At 39.3% G+C, this 16,882-nt stretch overlaps 2 protein-coding genes across 4 annotated transcripts in view; one reads left to right on the top strand and one right to left on the bottom strand.

Moving 5' to 3' along the window:
- Positions 1 to 14,002, top strand: part of mink1 (misshapen-like kinase 1) — a 32,141-nt gene extending 18,139 nt beyond the window's left edge. Inside the window, exons 14-32 of one of the 3 annotated variants that reach the window (XM_014006695.1) lie at positions 919 to 1,098; positions 1,174 to 1,344; positions 1,762 to 1,920; positions 2,024 to 2,103; positions 2,190 to 2,293; positions 2,380 to 2,471; positions 3,027 to 3,050; positions 3,441 to 3,592; positions 3,761 to 3,878; positions 6,299 to 6,415; positions 6,568 to 6,679; positions 7,037 to 7,186; positions 7,353 to 7,496; positions 7,920 to 8,054; positions 8,178 to 8,278; positions 8,362 to 8,511; positions 8,934 to 9,093; positions 9,171 to 9,310; positions 9,733 to 14,002. In XM_014006695.1, the coding sequence (XP_013862149.1) occupies positions 919 to 1,098; positions 1,174 to 1,344; positions 1,762 to 1,920; positions 2,024 to 2,103; positions 2,190 to 2,293; positions 2,380 to 2,471; positions 3,027 to 3,050; positions 3,441 to 3,592; positions 3,761 to 3,878; positions 6,299 to 6,415; positions 6,568 to 6,679; positions 7,037 to 7,186; positions 7,353 to 7,496; positions 7,920 to 8,054; positions 8,178 to 8,278; positions 8,362 to 8,511; positions 8,934 to 9,093; positions 9,171 to 9,310; positions 9,733 to 9,816 (2,373 nt within the window). In that variant the 3' untranslated portion in view covers positions 9,817 to 14,002. Of the gene's footprint in view, positions 1 to 918; positions 1,099 to 1,173; positions 1,345 to 1,653; positions 1,921 to 2,023; positions 2,104 to 2,189; positions 2,294 to 2,379; positions 2,472 to 3,026; positions 3,051 to 3,440; positions 3,593 to 3,760; positions 3,879 to 6,298; positions 6,416 to 6,567; positions 6,680 to 7,036; positions 7,187 to 7,352; positions 7,497 to 7,919; positions 8,055 to 8,177; positions 8,279 to 8,361; positions 8,512 to 8,933; positions 9,094 to 9,170; positions 9,311 to 9,732 lie in introns of all 3 variants that reach the window. The other 2 variants (XM_014006693.1, XM_014006694.1) reach the window with 2 other exon arrangements.
- A 1,708-nt stretch (positions 14,003 to 15,710) lies between these two features.
- gnb2 (guanine nucleotide binding protein (G protein), beta polypeptide 2) overlaps positions 15,711 to 16,882 on the bottom strand; it is a 13,505-nt gene continuing 12,333 nt past the window's right edge. The window contains exon 10 of the mRNA XM_014006696.1: positions 15,711 to 16,553. Coding sequence (XP_013862150.1) covers positions 16,447 to 16,553 — 107 coding nt within the window. The 3' untranslated portion in view covers positions 15,711 to 16,446. The remainder of the gene's footprint in view (positions 16,554 to 16,882) is intronic.

Here is a 16,882-nt window from a genome sequence, read left to right as displayed (position 1 = left end):
CATCTATCTATCATCTATCTATCATCTATCTATCATCTATCTATCATCTATCTATCATCTATCTATCTACTCATCCAAACACAATTAAATTCACTCTATCCAGGAGGAAATTTTTTAACAAGCTGTAATAAATTAGGAGTAACGACTTTCTACTTCTTACCTTTTTTAAAAATGTAATAAGTAGAAAGTACAGATAACTGTGTAAAATTTAAGAAGTAGAAGTAAAAAGTAGGCTGAAAAATAATTACTCAAGTAAACTACAGATACCCAAAAATTCTACTTAAGTACAGTAAAGAAGTATTTGTACTTAGTTACTTTACAACTCTGTCCTTTATAAATGTGACACCATTTAAAAGAAAAACAAACAGCCTTTCCAACGGTATCAGATTTATGCTCAAGAAGCATTGTTACAACAAAGAACTCTACCAAACACTAATTTACTTACTTTTTGTGCTAAGATTATAATCTTCTTTCTCTGACAGCTCTAGTCTTAGTGTTCTCTGTGTAGTGGGGTTCACACAGTAATACAAACAACTCARTGTCATTTGTGTTCCCTTTAAATAAACTGAGTGGCTGATAAAAAGCTTTAAGGCATTAAAGTAACTTGTTGTACTAATTAGGTTGAACAGTTCGAAACATGACTCTGATTAAAAATCTATATAAGGCTACAACGAATCTGTGCTTACTATTTTAATATACATTTATAATCTTTTATTTTCATGCTTTTTGGTTTATTCAATCACATGGATAAAATAAGTTCAGACATACTGGACATTAGACAACTTGTTTTAATTTAGGTTTCACAAGAACTGAAGCCTCCTGTCAGTAAGCTGTAAGGCTAACGACAAATGAATGTGTCTGTTTGTTGGTTTTGGTTTGAGGCGAGTACTTTTCTCACTGTGCTGTTTCTTTCCTCAGGAGTACAAGCGCAAGCAGCTTGAGGAGCAGCGTCAGTCCGAGCGGCTGCAGAGGCAGCTGCAGCAGGAGCATGCCTACCTGGTGTCTCTGCAGCAGCAGCAGCAGCAAGAGAAGAAGCCCCAGCTTTACCATTACAACAAAAACCTGGAGCCCAACAACAAACCTACCTGGGCCCGTGAGGTAACGTGTTAGCAGTGTTTGAAACATAACGTGTCACAGACCTGCTGCAGCGCTCTTTCATTGGTTTTACTCCAGGTGGAGGAGCGAAGTAAGCTAAACAGACAGGGTTCACCCAAAATCTGCACTACTGTTTCTGACACGGCCATCCAGTCTCGCTCTGACTCAGTCAGCCAGTCAGGAATGGTCCAGTCGGCACAGACCCCTCCCATGCAGAGACCAGTGGAACCTCAAGGAGGTCAGGGGAAGGTGGGTTTTTCCAGGAGTTTCTAATTTACTCAGGAAAACTAACCAGAACATGCAAATGCTGATGCTTTTGTCCCCAACGCTTCAACTGTTTTGACTTTTAACAGTTTTATTTATTTATTCAGACCTTCTCTTTTTTCCCGTTTTTCCTTTCCATCTTTCTGTTGTTGCTTTTCTTTGGTGATGCTTGTTGAAAAACAAAACGATACACTTTGGCTCTGCATATCATTCTTCTGGACTTTGGCCTACTTCTCGTGCTCTTCCTCCCACTCGGCTCCTCTTCCCTCCCGGTGTGCTCCTGCTCCTCTGCAGTTCCAGATGGCTCACTTGGTTCCGCTGAAGCCTTACGCTGCCCCTGTCCCTCGCTCTCAGTCCCTCTGTGACCAGCCCACTAAGAACATGTCCGCCTTCCCCACCCAGGATCCCTCCCTCAACCCCACACCCCGCCCTGTCCATTCCAGGGAGCTTGTGCGCCAGAACTCGGACCCCACCTCCGAAACCCCGGGACCACAAGGGCTTCAGATGAGGGAGGATCGTGGCCCTTGGATCCGCCTGCCCGATGTTGAGCTCCCACCTAAGGTAAAGATCCATTGTCTGGTTTTAAGGAGCCGTGTGCACAAATCAGCAGCAACTTTCATCAATAACAGCTTTTCTAAGCTAATTCTGGTGTTGGTGTCCTCAGATTCCCCAGAGGACTGCATCTATTGCCACAGCTCTCAACACCAACCTTACCTCTGGCATTAGGCACCCAGTAAGAGCCAGGTACTGACCACAGCTAAGTGTTTGAATAATAACATTCATATTTTAAACAATGATTAGTAGTCCTAACATCTTGATCCTCATGGCAGCAATCCAGATCTCAGCCGCAACGATCGCTGGGAGAGAGGAGACAGCATGAGCATCATTTCCAATCTGCCCCAGACGGGCTCCCTGGAGAGGCACCGTATCCTCAGTGAGTCCTTCTTCCACAACAGATGGTCTTTGCAGGAAGTTTTTATTTCAGAATAATAACATCACTCTATGATTTTTATTTTTCAGGTTCCTCCAAAATGGAATCACCCATTCTCTCCCACGAGAGTCGTCACAAGCCAGGAGAGTCTCGGACCTCTTCTCGGCCCGGGCGCCCCGCTGTGAGTTACACATTTCAAATCCAATCTTTTGGCAGTGAGATCAACTAACTGTTCCTACTGTACATCTATTTTGATTTCAAAGGTACCTGGTGTTTAAAGTAAAAACATTTTCACCTATGCACTCCTTTCTATTAATTTAGCTTCAATTTTACAACTGTAACATGTCATGTTGACTTGAAGGTAGAAAAACTCTTAATTTGGCTTTTTTATTTTTTTATTTTTGTCTTAGTAGAAGCAAACCCTTCTGCCTCATCTTATACTTGTGTTAAAGATAAAACAAAAGTTTGTTGGAAGTTAAGTGACAGTTAGTGGACATTAAAGAGACAGAAGAAGTAAGCACTGCATGCAGTAAAACACTCAGGCTTGAAATAAAAAGTAGCTTTAATGCAAATATGTTCCATGTTTGAATGAGAGAATGTCTTCACTTTAACTGATGGATGAAACCAACAATAAATATTGCTTGACTGGAAGGAGCAGAGTTTAAACATCATTGCTTTTACTCTTCATGTTTCTCCTCTTAACTCCCTGTTTCTTGACTTTACCTCAAATGTGCAGAGTTACAAGAGAGCTATAGGGGAGGTTAGTAACACTGTCTGTGTGTGATGTGAGGCTCTGTATTCATGCATGAATTTGACTCTTAAATGTTTGAAGAATTAATTGCACGCTCATCAGATTTCACTCAGTGGGTGCATCATGTTCTCCAAGTGAAACTCCTTATTTTAGTACCATTTGACTCTGTTGTAATTCATATTTCCACTACGTGGATGCTCTGCATTGTGAACAGTTTGATTCACCAACATCAGAGTTGTTTGAGTACCTTGTTCTGAACCCTCTCTGTCAGATGTTTTTGATCGTCTTCAAAAGTTGTTTTGCATTTATCACTGCCTTGCTTTTTGTTACTGTGTTTATTTAATCGCTGAGAATTAAGTTTCAAAGAGTTCACTCTCAGAGTAAACGGTGTCGTTGCAGGACCACGGCCTTTACGCCAAGGAGCGTGCTGAGGAGCCACCAAGGCCCCCTGTCAAGGCCAACGATTACTCCTCCTCCTCAGAGAGCAGTGAGAGCAGYGAGGAGAGCGAGAGTGGCGAAGGAGCAGAGGAGGAGGAAAGCCCAACGGATCGGTAATGCTCCACTTTAAAAAACTCAGACTAATCAGGAAGCAACCAACTGAAAATGCTCCTTTTTATGACTTCACTTAGTCTAAGATAAAAAAAAATAAAAAACTCACATTTTTCCCATTTCAGTAACAAAACTTACAGACTACATCTTAAATGCCCTGTTTGTTTCAGTCACAAGGATGCAGACACTGATTCAGTCAACACCATGGTGGTTCATGAAGACGAGGGCGAGGTGGGAGAAGGAGAGCAGGCTGGGGGTTACGGGGATCAGACCATGCTGGTGCAGAGAGTGAGTCACCTCTAATCATGTTTAAAATGCATTGATGTCCTGGAAAAATTAACACACTACATCACGACTAATGTTATAGAACAGGAAGATGAGTTCACTTGGTGTTTTGTGTTGATAGATGTTTTAAATGTCCTTGTATTGAAAAACAATCAACAGTTTTAGCAAAATGTCCTCCTCTGAAAAGCTGCCCAGCTGCTTTAATTTCCAAAGGTCATAAATATTTATTCATTTGTTCCTTTATTTCMATTAGAGTTGGGCAGAAAAGAGTCTGAATCAAATGTTTGAACACCTTGTGACCATCTGTACATTAGGAAAATGTCTTGAGCAGCTTTTTTTTTAACTTAAAATGTACTTTTAAAGTGTGATGAATTCACCTCCTCGAATAACGGTCTTTAGAAGAAGCTTTATCTCTTCAAAAAGATATTTTCATTCTGTCTACAGAAAGCTGTAACTGATATTAATGAGTCCACACCCTGTTGGAACATGCATGTTTATTAAGACAGAAAAAATATTCTACTCCTAAGTTGTTTTTTGTTTTTAATGAAAGTCGTCTTTCTAGAGTGATCTGAAAGGGTTAAAAGTAGATTTTAGCTTCTCTCTCAGCAACAGTGCAGATGTTTGTCTGAATGGTTGTTTTGTTTTGCAGGACTTTATTTGAGCTGCTTTATTTTGTCCTTTGAAAACAGTTGCTGGCCTTCTACATTAGTTATAATTTGTTCTACTTTCAAAATAAATGCTGTTTTTTTACCCTTTCCTCCCTCGTTGTAGCTAAATGCTAGGACAGGTTGTAGGAGTTGTTCCTAAAAKGCTTCCTGTTGCACAGAGAGTGATTTTAAAATATTATTGCTGGTCTACAAAGCACTAAAACTGGGTCCAAAATACATCTCTGATTTTCTGCTGCACTRCTGAGACCTTTGTGGTCATCTGGATCAAATCTGCCCTCAGTCCCCAGAGTCRAAACATTCCAAACATCCAGATTCTACATTTAGCTTTTATACGCCAAATATGTGGAACAAACTCCCAGAGACCTGCAGGACGGCTCCAACTGAGCTCCTTTTTAAAATGAGGTTTAAAACTTTCCTGTTTCTACTGCTTTTGATTTAAACAAATGATTTTGTCCTGCTCTGGGTGTGTTCTCAGTGTATTCAGAGCCTGTTTTTAATTTCTAATGTTTCAAAATCATCCTATTCTTTGAGCATCTGYTTTTTATTATTATTATTTTGCACCTGTTACATCTTTGCTTTGTGAAGCACTTTGGGTTGCTCTGTTGCTAAAATCACCTCGTAAAGCTGCCGTATGTTGGTCACCTTAAAATGGAAGTTTCAGAGTGCACCTCGCCTTCAGCCACCCTCCAGCCAGACAGTTAGATTTCCAGATGAAGCATTTTTGAGATATTTTTGGAGACAAGCATGACAGCATACATTTTCTAGATGCCTCCTAATGAGTTGAAGAGAAGTGTCACCTTGACTGAGGTGTGTGTGTGTGTGTGTGTGTGTGTGTTTATGCATAAAGTGAAGCTTTCAAACAAACAGGATTAATTCTTCACAGCTGTCTGACAGCTCTGAGGTCCAGCTGTGACCCGGAGGGGACGGGACTGTCCAGTATTTATGTCACCATCTGGACTGGTCAGCTAACAGCTGAACTGAGCTTTTATTTCCTCTGGAAAAATCTAAATAAACCCATTTACCAATTGTATGTATGACAGGAGATTTTCAGAAATTATTSTTCAAAATATCTTAATCACAGGATAAAGTGAATAAAACAGTTTTACACGAGTATTTATTTGTCCTGCATACACTTTAATAAAACTAAAGATGTATATAACTGTGAAGGACATAATGGCCTGTATTAGTCAACATGGATTTAAATAAGAAACAGCTGTAGTTTCAGTTTTCTATTACGGCATTTTTTTTCTTTTAATATTGTTGCTTTTATTTTACCTTGTGTCCTAAATTACTGTGTTTTTTGTATGAAGCACTTTGGRGTTTTTAACATAAAAAGCAAAACAAAAAAGTACTCGTTTTGGAAAACCATTTTAGATCGTGTCATTCAAAAGTTTTACTCTTGAGTTACTAACAAAAAAAGATGTCTGAGGCACTTGCGGACATTTTGATGGTGCTCRACAGCTCGAAGTTAGAAACTGTTTATACTTATTTATACTTCTTCATGCTGACGGACAGCAGAGAGAGTTGTAGGAAAACCTTCACAGCTGCGTGCAGAAAGCTGGAGGCAGATTAGAAACATAAAAGATAYTAAACTGCTGCTTCTTATACAGAAATACTTCAAGTTTTATTGAGTTTGAAGCGGCTGCTGCTGCCAGCTGTGCACGGCACCCCCTGCCGCCYTTTAAGTTTACAGTGATGTCATCATTATGTAATACACATAACTGTCTGTGTGTGTGTGTTTATTGTACCTGAAAGACCCCAGAGAAAAGGAGCCACAATGGATACACCAACCTGCCAGATGTGGTGCAGCCTTCCCACTCCCCCACCGAGTCAGCCACTCACTCCTCTCCAGGAAAAGACTCCGTTTATGATGTAAGTTTTACCAAAAACATGAATTTAGGGTTGAGTTTTACACCGTTCAATACAACAGCATCACCAGTAGTTCAGATTTAGTCAGAAAAGCATAAAGAAAACACATTTTCCCACTGACTTGTTCAACACAAATGCGGTCTCTGCTCCACCAGTATCAGTCCAGAGGTTTGGTRAAGACCTCTGCCAAGTCGTCTTTCACCACGTTTGTGGATCTCGGCATGTACCAGTCACCAGGAGGAACCGGAGACAACATGTCCCTCAGCAGTGAGTCAGAAACTTCATGTTTTTAGTGCAACATCTGCTTAAAGTAAATATTCTGTTGGGTTTTATTGGAAATATTCTCCTTTCTGAAATATTTATCAGTAGCTTTAAAAAGACTTGTTTGTTTTAAAAATGACTTGAAAGAAAAGCGTGAAAGTATTTAGTCTGAAAAAGATGCTGATTTCACATTTCCCTACTAAAATAAGAGTCATTTGAAAGGAATAAAGAACAAAATTTTGTTACGACCTAAAGCRTGTGAAAATGTTAACTTTTAAAATGCATTTTTAAAAAGGAATAAAAGACTTTAAGTTGATATTTTAGTTTAGTTTGCCTTGATTAGTTTGTTTCCTCTGTGTGTAGGCTCCAGGTTTGAGCAGCTGAAAATGGAGGTAAGGAAAGGGTCCATGGTGAATGTCAATCCTACAAACACACGTCCTCCCAACGACACACCCGAGATCCGCAAATACAAGAAGAGGTTCAACTCTGAGATCCTGTGTGCCGCACTTTGGGGTGAGGATAGTCTTCATCTTTGTCACTACACTGTCTGGCCAAAAAATGGTCACCCCCTAACTAAACAAATAGTTAGGAGCTTCTTTTTTGTTTCACATGTTGAAAGACATGGAAGAAAGGCCGTACATTTAGAAGTTACTGATGGGTGCTGGTTTTGTGTCTCCAGGTGTGAACCTGTTGGTGGGCACAGAAAACGGTTTAAAGCTGTTGGACCGCAGCGGTCAGGGCAAAGTTTACCCCCTCATCAACTCCCGTAGGTTCCAACARATGGACGTCCTCGAGGGTCTCAACTTGCTCATCACCATATCAGGTAGAATATCTGCTACATCAGTTTAAAGATGTACATTTAGAACATCAGTACAAATGGTTCTGGTTACTTTGTGGTGCTTTAAAATCCCCTCATTTTTTCTAAGATTAGGAAAATAAAACACAAATTTATTTATACATCTGAATGAAAACATTTGAAGAAAGTCAGATCTGGTTAAGAAATGCTTAATTTAAAAAAGCCCTTTTTGTGGGAGTTAATGTTTTTATTGGATGAATAAGTGTCTCTAAAATATCTTTTCCACTCAAGATACAAAAACATATTTCTGTTCAAATTAAATTAAGATATCTAAATGGTTCAAGTACAGTTTTTTTACATTTAAATTAAAGTAGACTTTCTTTTCATCCATCAGTCTTAAACAGCAACATTTATCATCTCTGACTAATATACCCCCTGTATTTTATAAAGGCAAGAAAAACAAGGTCCGTGTTTACTACCTGGCGTGGCTGCGGAATAAGATCCTCCACAATGACCCTGAGGTGGAGAAGAAGCAGGGTTGGACCACTGTGGGGGAAATGGAGGGCTGTGTCCACTACAAAGTGGGTAAGTAGCAGATGGAAACCACTTATCAGTTCCACTCCAGAGAAGTTCTTATGAATACGTTTAGATCAGTAAATTATTGATTCAGGGTATCTAATGTCACATGKGTGCGTTGTTCTGTTTTAGTGAAATACGAGAGGATAAAGTTCCTGGTGATCGCTTTAAAGAACGCCGTGGAAGTTTACGCCTGGGCGCCCAAACCTTATCACAAATTCATGGCCTTCAAGGTGAGTCTTCCTTCTGTTAGCATTCCTGTTAGCTTCTCATGTTCTCTATGTCTCTAATCATCACCCTCTCCTCTTTAAAACAGTCGTTTGCAGACCTTCCACACCGACCCGTCCTGGTCGACCTGACCGTGGAAGAAGGTCARAGGCTGAAAGTCATCTATGGGTCCTGTGCTGGCTTCCACGCTATCGACGTGGACTCTGGAAACAACTACGACATTTATGTCCCTGTTCACGTGAGTTGTAATTCTGTCTGCAGCCGGGGGGGTCAAACTCATCTTCACCAAGGGCCACATGAGCTTTACGGTGGTCCTCAAGGGTTCAGTTGTTATGAACTTTAACGTTTCGCATTTAACTTCGCTATGACAGAGCACCGCTAACAAACAACTGAGCTCTACGTGGTATTTCCTGCAGAGAAACATCGTTTTAACATGTCTTATTATAAACACTGAAAGTACTATGTGTACAATTGACTGAATATGAAATAAATAATACAGAAATACTGTTAAACATGAAAGTAAGTTTTACTCACTGACAAAATGCTGTGCCTGCCACATTTGGCCCACAGGCCTAGAGTTTGACACATTTGGTCTACAGCRTTTGGAGAACAGTGAAAACCTGCAGAAGCTCACATCCTTCATGCTTTCATCTCAAACAGATCCAAAGCCAAGTGACCCCACATGCCATCGTGTTCCTGCCCAACTCSGACGGCATGGAGATGCTGCTTTGCTACGAGGACGAGGGCGTTTACGTCAACACATACGGACGCATCATAAAGGACGTGGTCCTGCAGTGGGGCGAGATGCCCACGTCTGTTGGTAYGACTCAAACCTGGCTGCGTTCTCACAAACAAGCATGTGAAGCTAACRTGAGCTTGTTTCTCTCTGCTCTGCAGCTCATATCTGCTCCAACCAGATCATGGGCTGGGGGGAAAAGGCCATCGAGATCCGGTCTGTAGAGACGGGCCACTTGGACGGCGTCTTCATGCACAAAAGAGCTCAGAGGCTGAAGTTCCTTTGTGAGAGAAACGACAAGGTAAAACAGATGCAGTGTGCATGATTCAGTAATGTTTTCAACCAAAGTTAAAAGTTTGATCATTGTTTTTGGTTTTATATCCTCTAAAACTAAATAGATCATTTKCTTATGTAACATATTTACTGCCAGTGGCTCTGAAAGACAACAGCCTCCCTGCAAAAGCATTTTAATTACTATCATGCTAATTAGAAGAAAAACAAATAGAAATTTGTCACTGGAGCTATTAGCAACCAGTAGGGGAGGAGGGGGTGTCACTATTCTTAAAGACATCACAGTATTTTACTAAAACCTGACACTCTCCTTCCTCCCATCCTGAAGTCAAGTTAAATTTCTGGATTATTTTCAGAGAATATTTGATTATTTCAGTGATTCCTCTGTTCTGTGAATTAAAACTGTCCTTGGTGTCTTGCGTGGCTCCTCAGGTGTTCTTCGCCTCGGTGCGATCCGGCGGCAGCAGCCAGGTGTACTTCATGACTCTGAACAGAAACTGCATCATGAACTGGTGAAGGAGCAGCCGCCTCTGGTCAGTGCCTGAAACCCCCAGCAGGGTCCAGAGAACCGAGCGCATCCGCAGAAGCTCACTTACCGCATGCACGCGACCGTGAACATCCCTCCTTACCCTCTACAGTTCCTCTCACACTTCCACACAACAAACACACACACACCTACCTGGCCCCACTCCAGCACACACTCCTGATGACAGTCACCCTGGAATCATCCTRAAAAATAGCTGAAGATTTTCAAAATGTCACGTTTTGATTTTGAAARGTGTAAATAATATATATAGTCCAGCTTGATTTACGTGGTGAACCTGTCTTTAGTTTTAACTAGTTCCTAATCGTGAAGCACGTTAACACACCTGGGTGGTTCTGCAGTGCGTTTTGACGAAGGCATTATTAAGCGATCTGTAAATAGAAGCTGAGTCTTTGATCCGAATCATCCTGGAGCCTTGTGTACAGCTGCCGTTTAAAAATGCTGAAGCGCTCGTCTACTGTGGCTCACGGACCTCGATTTGTTTGGGGTTCCCAGTTTTAGGAAGGATTTACTGCTCATGGTCAAATCTGAGCTGAATAACTTRAATCATTTCTTTATAATAGATAAGCAGAAGCTCTGCTCTCTGTTGTTTAGTCCTGAACATCTACTTATGTTGCAACTTTTAATCAAAAGCGTTAGATTTGATTTTAACACGAATAAATAATAAATCCAGCTGTAGTCTCATGAATGTCACATTTGATCTTATGGTGAAACTTCCTGTTTTTTCTATAGTTTAGGCAAAACCATGAATTATTTCATCAGATTCTTTTCATCTGTTTACAGAAATACAGTATGAATATTTATATGTAGTGATTCTGTGTTAGTATTAGCCTGCTGGTTTTCTTAATTTTACTGTAATTATATTGCCATAATATTACAATACATTCTCACGGAGGGAGTCACTGACGAGGGGAGGTGGTGTTTGTTAGAGATTATTAGCTGTCAGGAAGTGAGGATGTGATCTACTCTACTGTATTATATTTTAGTTCATAGACTGTTTTTGTTTGTGTGAGAGGTGTTTTGTCCCAGGAGGGTTGGTATTCATCCTGGGCCTGTAGAACTGTTTGACACGAGTGAAGCTACGCGCCGTCTCTTCTGAGACTCTGCAGAACTCACGAGACTTGATATATATTTTATATCTTCACATTCTGCCAAAGCTCACAGGACATCCTGGAAGATGAGGTGAATAAGGCCAAAGAAAGAAGAGGCAATATATTTAAGATGGATATGGAGACAATTAATCCCACATTTCACCAAACAAGGGTTTTATAAGTTCAGACCAAAATTTTAGTTTCTGTACCCATAAAGCAGAGTAGAAGCTTTATCTGAAAGAAAACCGATCAGTTTAAGCAGCTTTTAGTTTGGTGACACTTCAGAAGGTTCAGGTGATGTTTTAAACCTTCTTTGATAAAACCAGACAGCTGTCTTTTATTTTATTTATTTATTTTTTCTCCAGTCCTAAAAGCTTTTTAAAAACAACTCTTGTTTGTGATGAGTGGYTGAGTCTGCAGACGCTAACGAGAGCTTTTAAATAATCATAATGAAATTCATGTTCAGGGTAAAGATCAAGTTAAATGTGATTATAAATAGATATAAAACGTTTAAAAGTGAAATTATAAAGTTGTAAATGAAAAGCACTTTCACTTCAGTCAACATTTACAGATATAAATATAAATATATATAAATATATATATATCAAATACTTAAGTGTGCATGTAAGCCATTCAGATAATTTCTATAGTACTGTATCAAAAGTTGGTTTTAACGCAAACGAAAATGTCTTTGTTTTATTATTTCATGTGCCATGACATACACTACAGATTTCTTGATTACAATTCAGCAGGAGGTTTTTTTTTTGTTTATTATTAATCTGCCATCATGTTTACAGTTAAAGAAGTGCCTTGGAGTCAGGAAGCGGAGAGGTTTTAAAGCTGGGTTTGTGAGCCCCTCGTTTGTATCCCAACGTCCGGTGCCGGTGAAGTGCACTTAAACGACATCCAGAAAATCCCCGACAAGAAACTTTGAGATGCCTTTTTTGGCGCCGCAGATTAATGCCCCCGAAACGACACATTAACATATCTAATCAGTGGCAATAACAAAAAAAAAAAAAAAAAAAACGTTCATGAAATCTGACGGAACGTGTTCAAACTCCCAGCCAGCATAAAGAAAAGCCATCTGTAGAGAACTTACTTATGTGCTCATATTAAATCAAAGTGTGTGTGTGAGTGTGTGTTAATGATTCATACTGCACAGATACGATTATTATGCTTCTTCTTTATCGATGTTTGTGTGATCTCGTAGTGGGGAGAGTAGCTTGTTTTATTCTCAGAAACCTATTTTATAAAATATGTAAATTAGTCTAATGAGAAATAAAAGTGAATGTACATCTATAAAACAGGGTTTGTATTTAATCTAAGCACAATGTATTTTAAAGCAGAACGGTCGACGTGTAACCGAGCRCAGCCGAGAGACGGTATCTTTACTTTTCCCCTCATTCTGAGATGTGGAGCTTTAAATCGGTCTGAATGGTTGTCAGGGAGGAGCTGAGGGACATGTGGACGGTGTTGGAGGAGGTGTTTGAGTGAATTTCAGGTGGTTATAAAGAAAAGCGGCAGTGAATTGAGCAAATCATTCCCTGCAAAAGAGAAGTGCATTAAATCAGTGATTGAAAACATTAGTGTACGTAAGGAGAAATAAGAACAAAGTTAAGTCTTTTAAACGAATGTCTAAAAGCTAAAATCACAATCCTACAAGTATATCAACCAAGTATTTAATAAAATTCTAGTTTTAAGTTTAACAAGCGGGTCTAAATCTTAATTTAATGCAGCTGAGGCAAAGCATTCTTTGCATCCACACAGCAGACAGGATGTGGGCCAGGTCTGGCAATGATGGCACTGTTTGTAAGAAGGCATGCCACCACTGGCCCAGTTATGGTTTGGTTTACRTGGTGCTGGCCCACGCACAGACCACATCTGGGCCACCAAAGGACTGTCATTTTTTGTGGTATCTGGGCCAGAGCTGGGCCAGGCAAATGTGCTCTGAGTTTACAAATCAACTAAACTGTGAGCTCCAGTGATCTGGTTGTWGCTGCTGCTGATTAAGTTCATCCAGGCAGTAAATAAAAACAGCTGATTTAAAATTATTAGACCAAAGAATTGTTCTATGTCTAATTATTCATTGATTTTAACATTTTTTAAAAGAAATACAAGATTGTGCATTAAATTTTAACAATTACTATCCAACTGGAATTTTTAACAATTACTATCCAACTGGAGTGTTAATTCAATATAAAATACTTTAGTACTTGGTTGAAAATTCACATCAAATTACTTTGTTTGCTGTTAAAAACACAAATTTACCAATAAATGCTAGAATAAAAACACAGCAAATATAAAAAAAATGTTTTAGTGTAAAATAACTCATTTTAATTTGTGAAGTTGACTGATCAGCTTTAAGATCAAAATGTTTCCAGTTAAAACTTTTGTTTTCAATCCCAGATGAGTTTTTTTTCTTAAAGCACCTTAAGATGAGAAAGTTCTGCTTCAAGAGCCTTAAAAAACCGACCTGAGCCACAGGACCGGTCCTGGTCTCCGTCATCAGTGTGGCAGTAATAAAAACATCAGGTTTGATTCGAGTTAATCAGCAGGAGGCTTTCAGAGTTGTAGGTTGACAGAAAGGAGCAGAGAGACGACACCTCTGTTTTCTGAGCAATACGAATTTTTGAACAAATCCAAACCCTGACAGGTGGTGAAGAGATGTTGACTGGTTTGTGTTACAAAACCTTTCCCCCACTTCTTTGTGCTGAAAACAATCGACCAGTTGAGCTGATTGYTCTGAAGTCATGTCAGAAACTGCCTTTATGGTAAATAGATGATAATCCTGTGTTTTCAGTTCTGCTAAAAGTCGTGAAAGAATCAGGTTTGGTGGAGATCTTAATCATCAGGATGGTTTAGACAGAACTACAATATCCATTTATTTCTTTTTCAATAACTTGGTTTGTAACATTGTTGCGATGTTTTAATGCGCCCACATCGTGTCACCCGTCASAGGGTTCCTTCAGATTGTATTTCATAAACGTATAAACTTTAAAAAGATTGTGCTGAATGAATTCATGTCTTAATACAGGTTGTTTGAAAAAAATAAAATACATTGATCTCATTCTTCTTCTGAAAGTGTTTTTCTCTTCCCATCATGATGAACCTTTCTGTAGAACATCTGATTAGTTTGCATGGTTCTGTTATTTTCCCTCAAAGCAGTGATCAATATTAGAAACTGCTTAATAAAGCTCAGAAGTGAGGAATTACAGCTTTGACCTCCAGCTGCTTCCACGTTCATTTCCTCCAGAAGATTCTGTCTGTGACCAAACTACAGTCTGGACAAAAATGATTAAATTCATTCTTCACATCTTTTTTTCATCAGTCTGGTGTGAGCCAGGCAGAGCTGAGTGTTATTCCTAAAATGAGCTGTCAGCTTTCACAGTAAATTCATCCATCTGTCTATTTGTTACATCTTCTCCGTGGCTGGGTCTTGGAGGTACCTGGTGGGGAAACCCAGACACCCMTTTCCACAGCAACAGCAAGACACCAAGTGATATTTGAGTGAAAGTACAGATATTTTGGTAAAAGTTGGTCATCTCTAACAATATAACTTGAGTAAAAGTCTTAAGGTGTCTGACATTTACTGTACTTGAGTATCAGAAATCTAAGTTCTGCTGTAAAATAAGTATTAAAAGTAAAAGTGAGGGGTTAGAATTTCCATAATGACATWTATTGGGACGTTTCCTCCCCAAAACAACTTTTTCTGAAGGCCATAATGACTGTGATTTATAATAAAATGTTCATGTTGAGAAGATTTGCTGCACTAGTCCAGTGGTTCCCTAAGTTGGGGTCGGGACCCCACTGTGGGTCCTGAAACATCAAGGTGGGATCTTGAAAGTATTTTTAGAATTGCATTTTAAAATCACTCCTAACAATTATTTTTCCTTTAGTTGTAGTTATGTGCTTACAAATGGATGAAATTAGCATTATGTAAATTCAATATTAAAATAAAAATGTATTTGGTTGAAAATTAACATCAAACTGCTGTGTTTGCTGTTAAAAACTTTAACATTAAATGCTAGAATAAAAACACAGTAAAAAGATAAAAATCAGTTTACAGTGTACCGAAATAGCGTTGAACAAGCTGAACAAAACAAGCCAAAATGAAATGGGAATAATGAGACTATTTTTAAAACGTGAAGAGTTGGCTGAAAAATAATTACTATATAATAACCAAAATTTCTACTTAAAGTATTTGTATTTTGTTACTTGACACCTCTGCTCTTGATTGATATTTCATGACCACTGATGAGGGCTGGAATGTTGACAGACTGATAAATCAACTGGTTAGGTTAGGTTACAACAAGCTGCAAACATTTCCTCCTTAGACATTTTTAGCCTTATAAGCCCCAAGAGGTTTCTTTGAAACTTGTGCTCAAAATATCATGCTCAAATGTAATATAAACTTTTTCAAAATACCTTGAAAAATGATGGAAACTATAAACCTAATAGTAGAAAATAGAAAAAGTTCTATTCTGCCCTCAGTACAGAGATAGTGAAGCAACTTAATATCAAAAAATGTTTCTAATCTTCAAAATATTTGTTACAATCATAAAACAAAAAAGTTTTTTTTTAATTAAGTGGAACTGACTCATCTTTTCCTCTGGCAGTTTTTACAGTAAACTGATTCTGTTAYGAAACTAAACTGAGTGAGCTGCAGCACCATCTTGTGGCTGAAGGCTGTAATGCCTTAAATAATAATTCTGCTCCACATGATTAAACAGTCATATTCAACTATAACCGGTCTTACAAAAAGAAACCACAAAAGCTGGCAGTAGAGGCTAATATTTATTATGTACAATTAATCCATAGTAAAGTCCAGATAATACTGTGACCAAGTCAGAGTATGAATACTGACTCCTTCCCTTTTCAGCTGTCATCAGACGGTTTGGATTTAACTAGAATGTCTCTAATCATCAGTGTATCTGAGGCACACAGGGAAAACATGAAGAAAACAGAGTTAAAAAAACAATAATAAATCAAATAATGTGGTATTTATAGAAACTGTGATACAGCCCATCAGTGGTGTTTAAAGTGTGTGATTCTTGGTTTAAAAAAAACGTGTTTGGTGATGTTTACTGTAAACAAAGACAAGAGTTGTCTGATGAAATCCTCTGCTGAAGAGGACGGATGTGTCTCTGGAGACGTGTGTGTGGACGGTGTGTTAAAAGGCTTCAGGTAACGGTGGTTGTGGTTTTTTTTTTATTGAAGCAGCTGTGTATTCAACTGTATTTGGTCACAATTGATATTTTACAAATTATATACGTGCGTACTGCTGTGTACTTTAGTCAGCAGTGTGTAGTGTAAGCATGTTTTAAAGTTTCATGTCCAAGCATTGTGTGTGTGTGTAAACTCATACGCAAGTCATTGATCTTCTGTACAGTAAAATGTTGCAGTTCTGCCTGTTAAACAGTAATTACAGTGTGAATACAGACTGGCGTGTGTGTGTGTTTGTGTGTGTGGTGGTGGGGGACTGTATCCTGAAACTGTGGAGCTTCGTGGGGCTCAGTTCCAGATCTTCAGGAAGCTGTCCCAGGATCCGGTGCACGCCGCCATGCCGTCGTCTGTCACGCCCAGGCAGCTCACGCGATTGTCGTGGCCAGCCAGGACTCCTGGAGGAACGGACGCAGAAAAAAACAAAACAAAAAAAGGAGCTCTTGTTACGATGGACTGTCAGGTTCTGATCAGATTCACACAAACCAAAATCTTCTACTGCTCATTTTAAAACCTCGCTTTGTCGTCACTTTACGCCAGGGGTCTGCAACCTTTACGGTCAAAAGAGCCATTTCTGCTCCTTGTCTCACTAATAAGTGTCCAGAGCCACAAAACAAGCTACAACTAGGATTATGAACTGGTGGTCCATGGGCCTGTAGGGGTCACCTCAAGTGAAGAAACAAGATTTACTGCCTCGAAGCAGGCCTCGGACAGGCCTGACGAGAGG

The sequence above is a fragment of the Austrofundulus limnaeus genome, unplaced genomic scaffold (assembly GCF_001266775.1).
Source record: "Austrofundulus limnaeus strain Quisiro unplaced genomic scaffold, Austrofundulus_limnaeus-1.0 Scaffold37, whole genome shotgun sequence".
Lineage (NCBI taxonomy): Eukaryota > Metazoa > Chordata > Actinopteri > Cyprinodontiformes > Rivulidae > Austrofundulus > Austrofundulus limnaeus.
The sequence above is the reverse complement of the archived record's forward strand: the minus strand, read 5'-3'. Positions and strand labels throughout refer to the sequence as shown.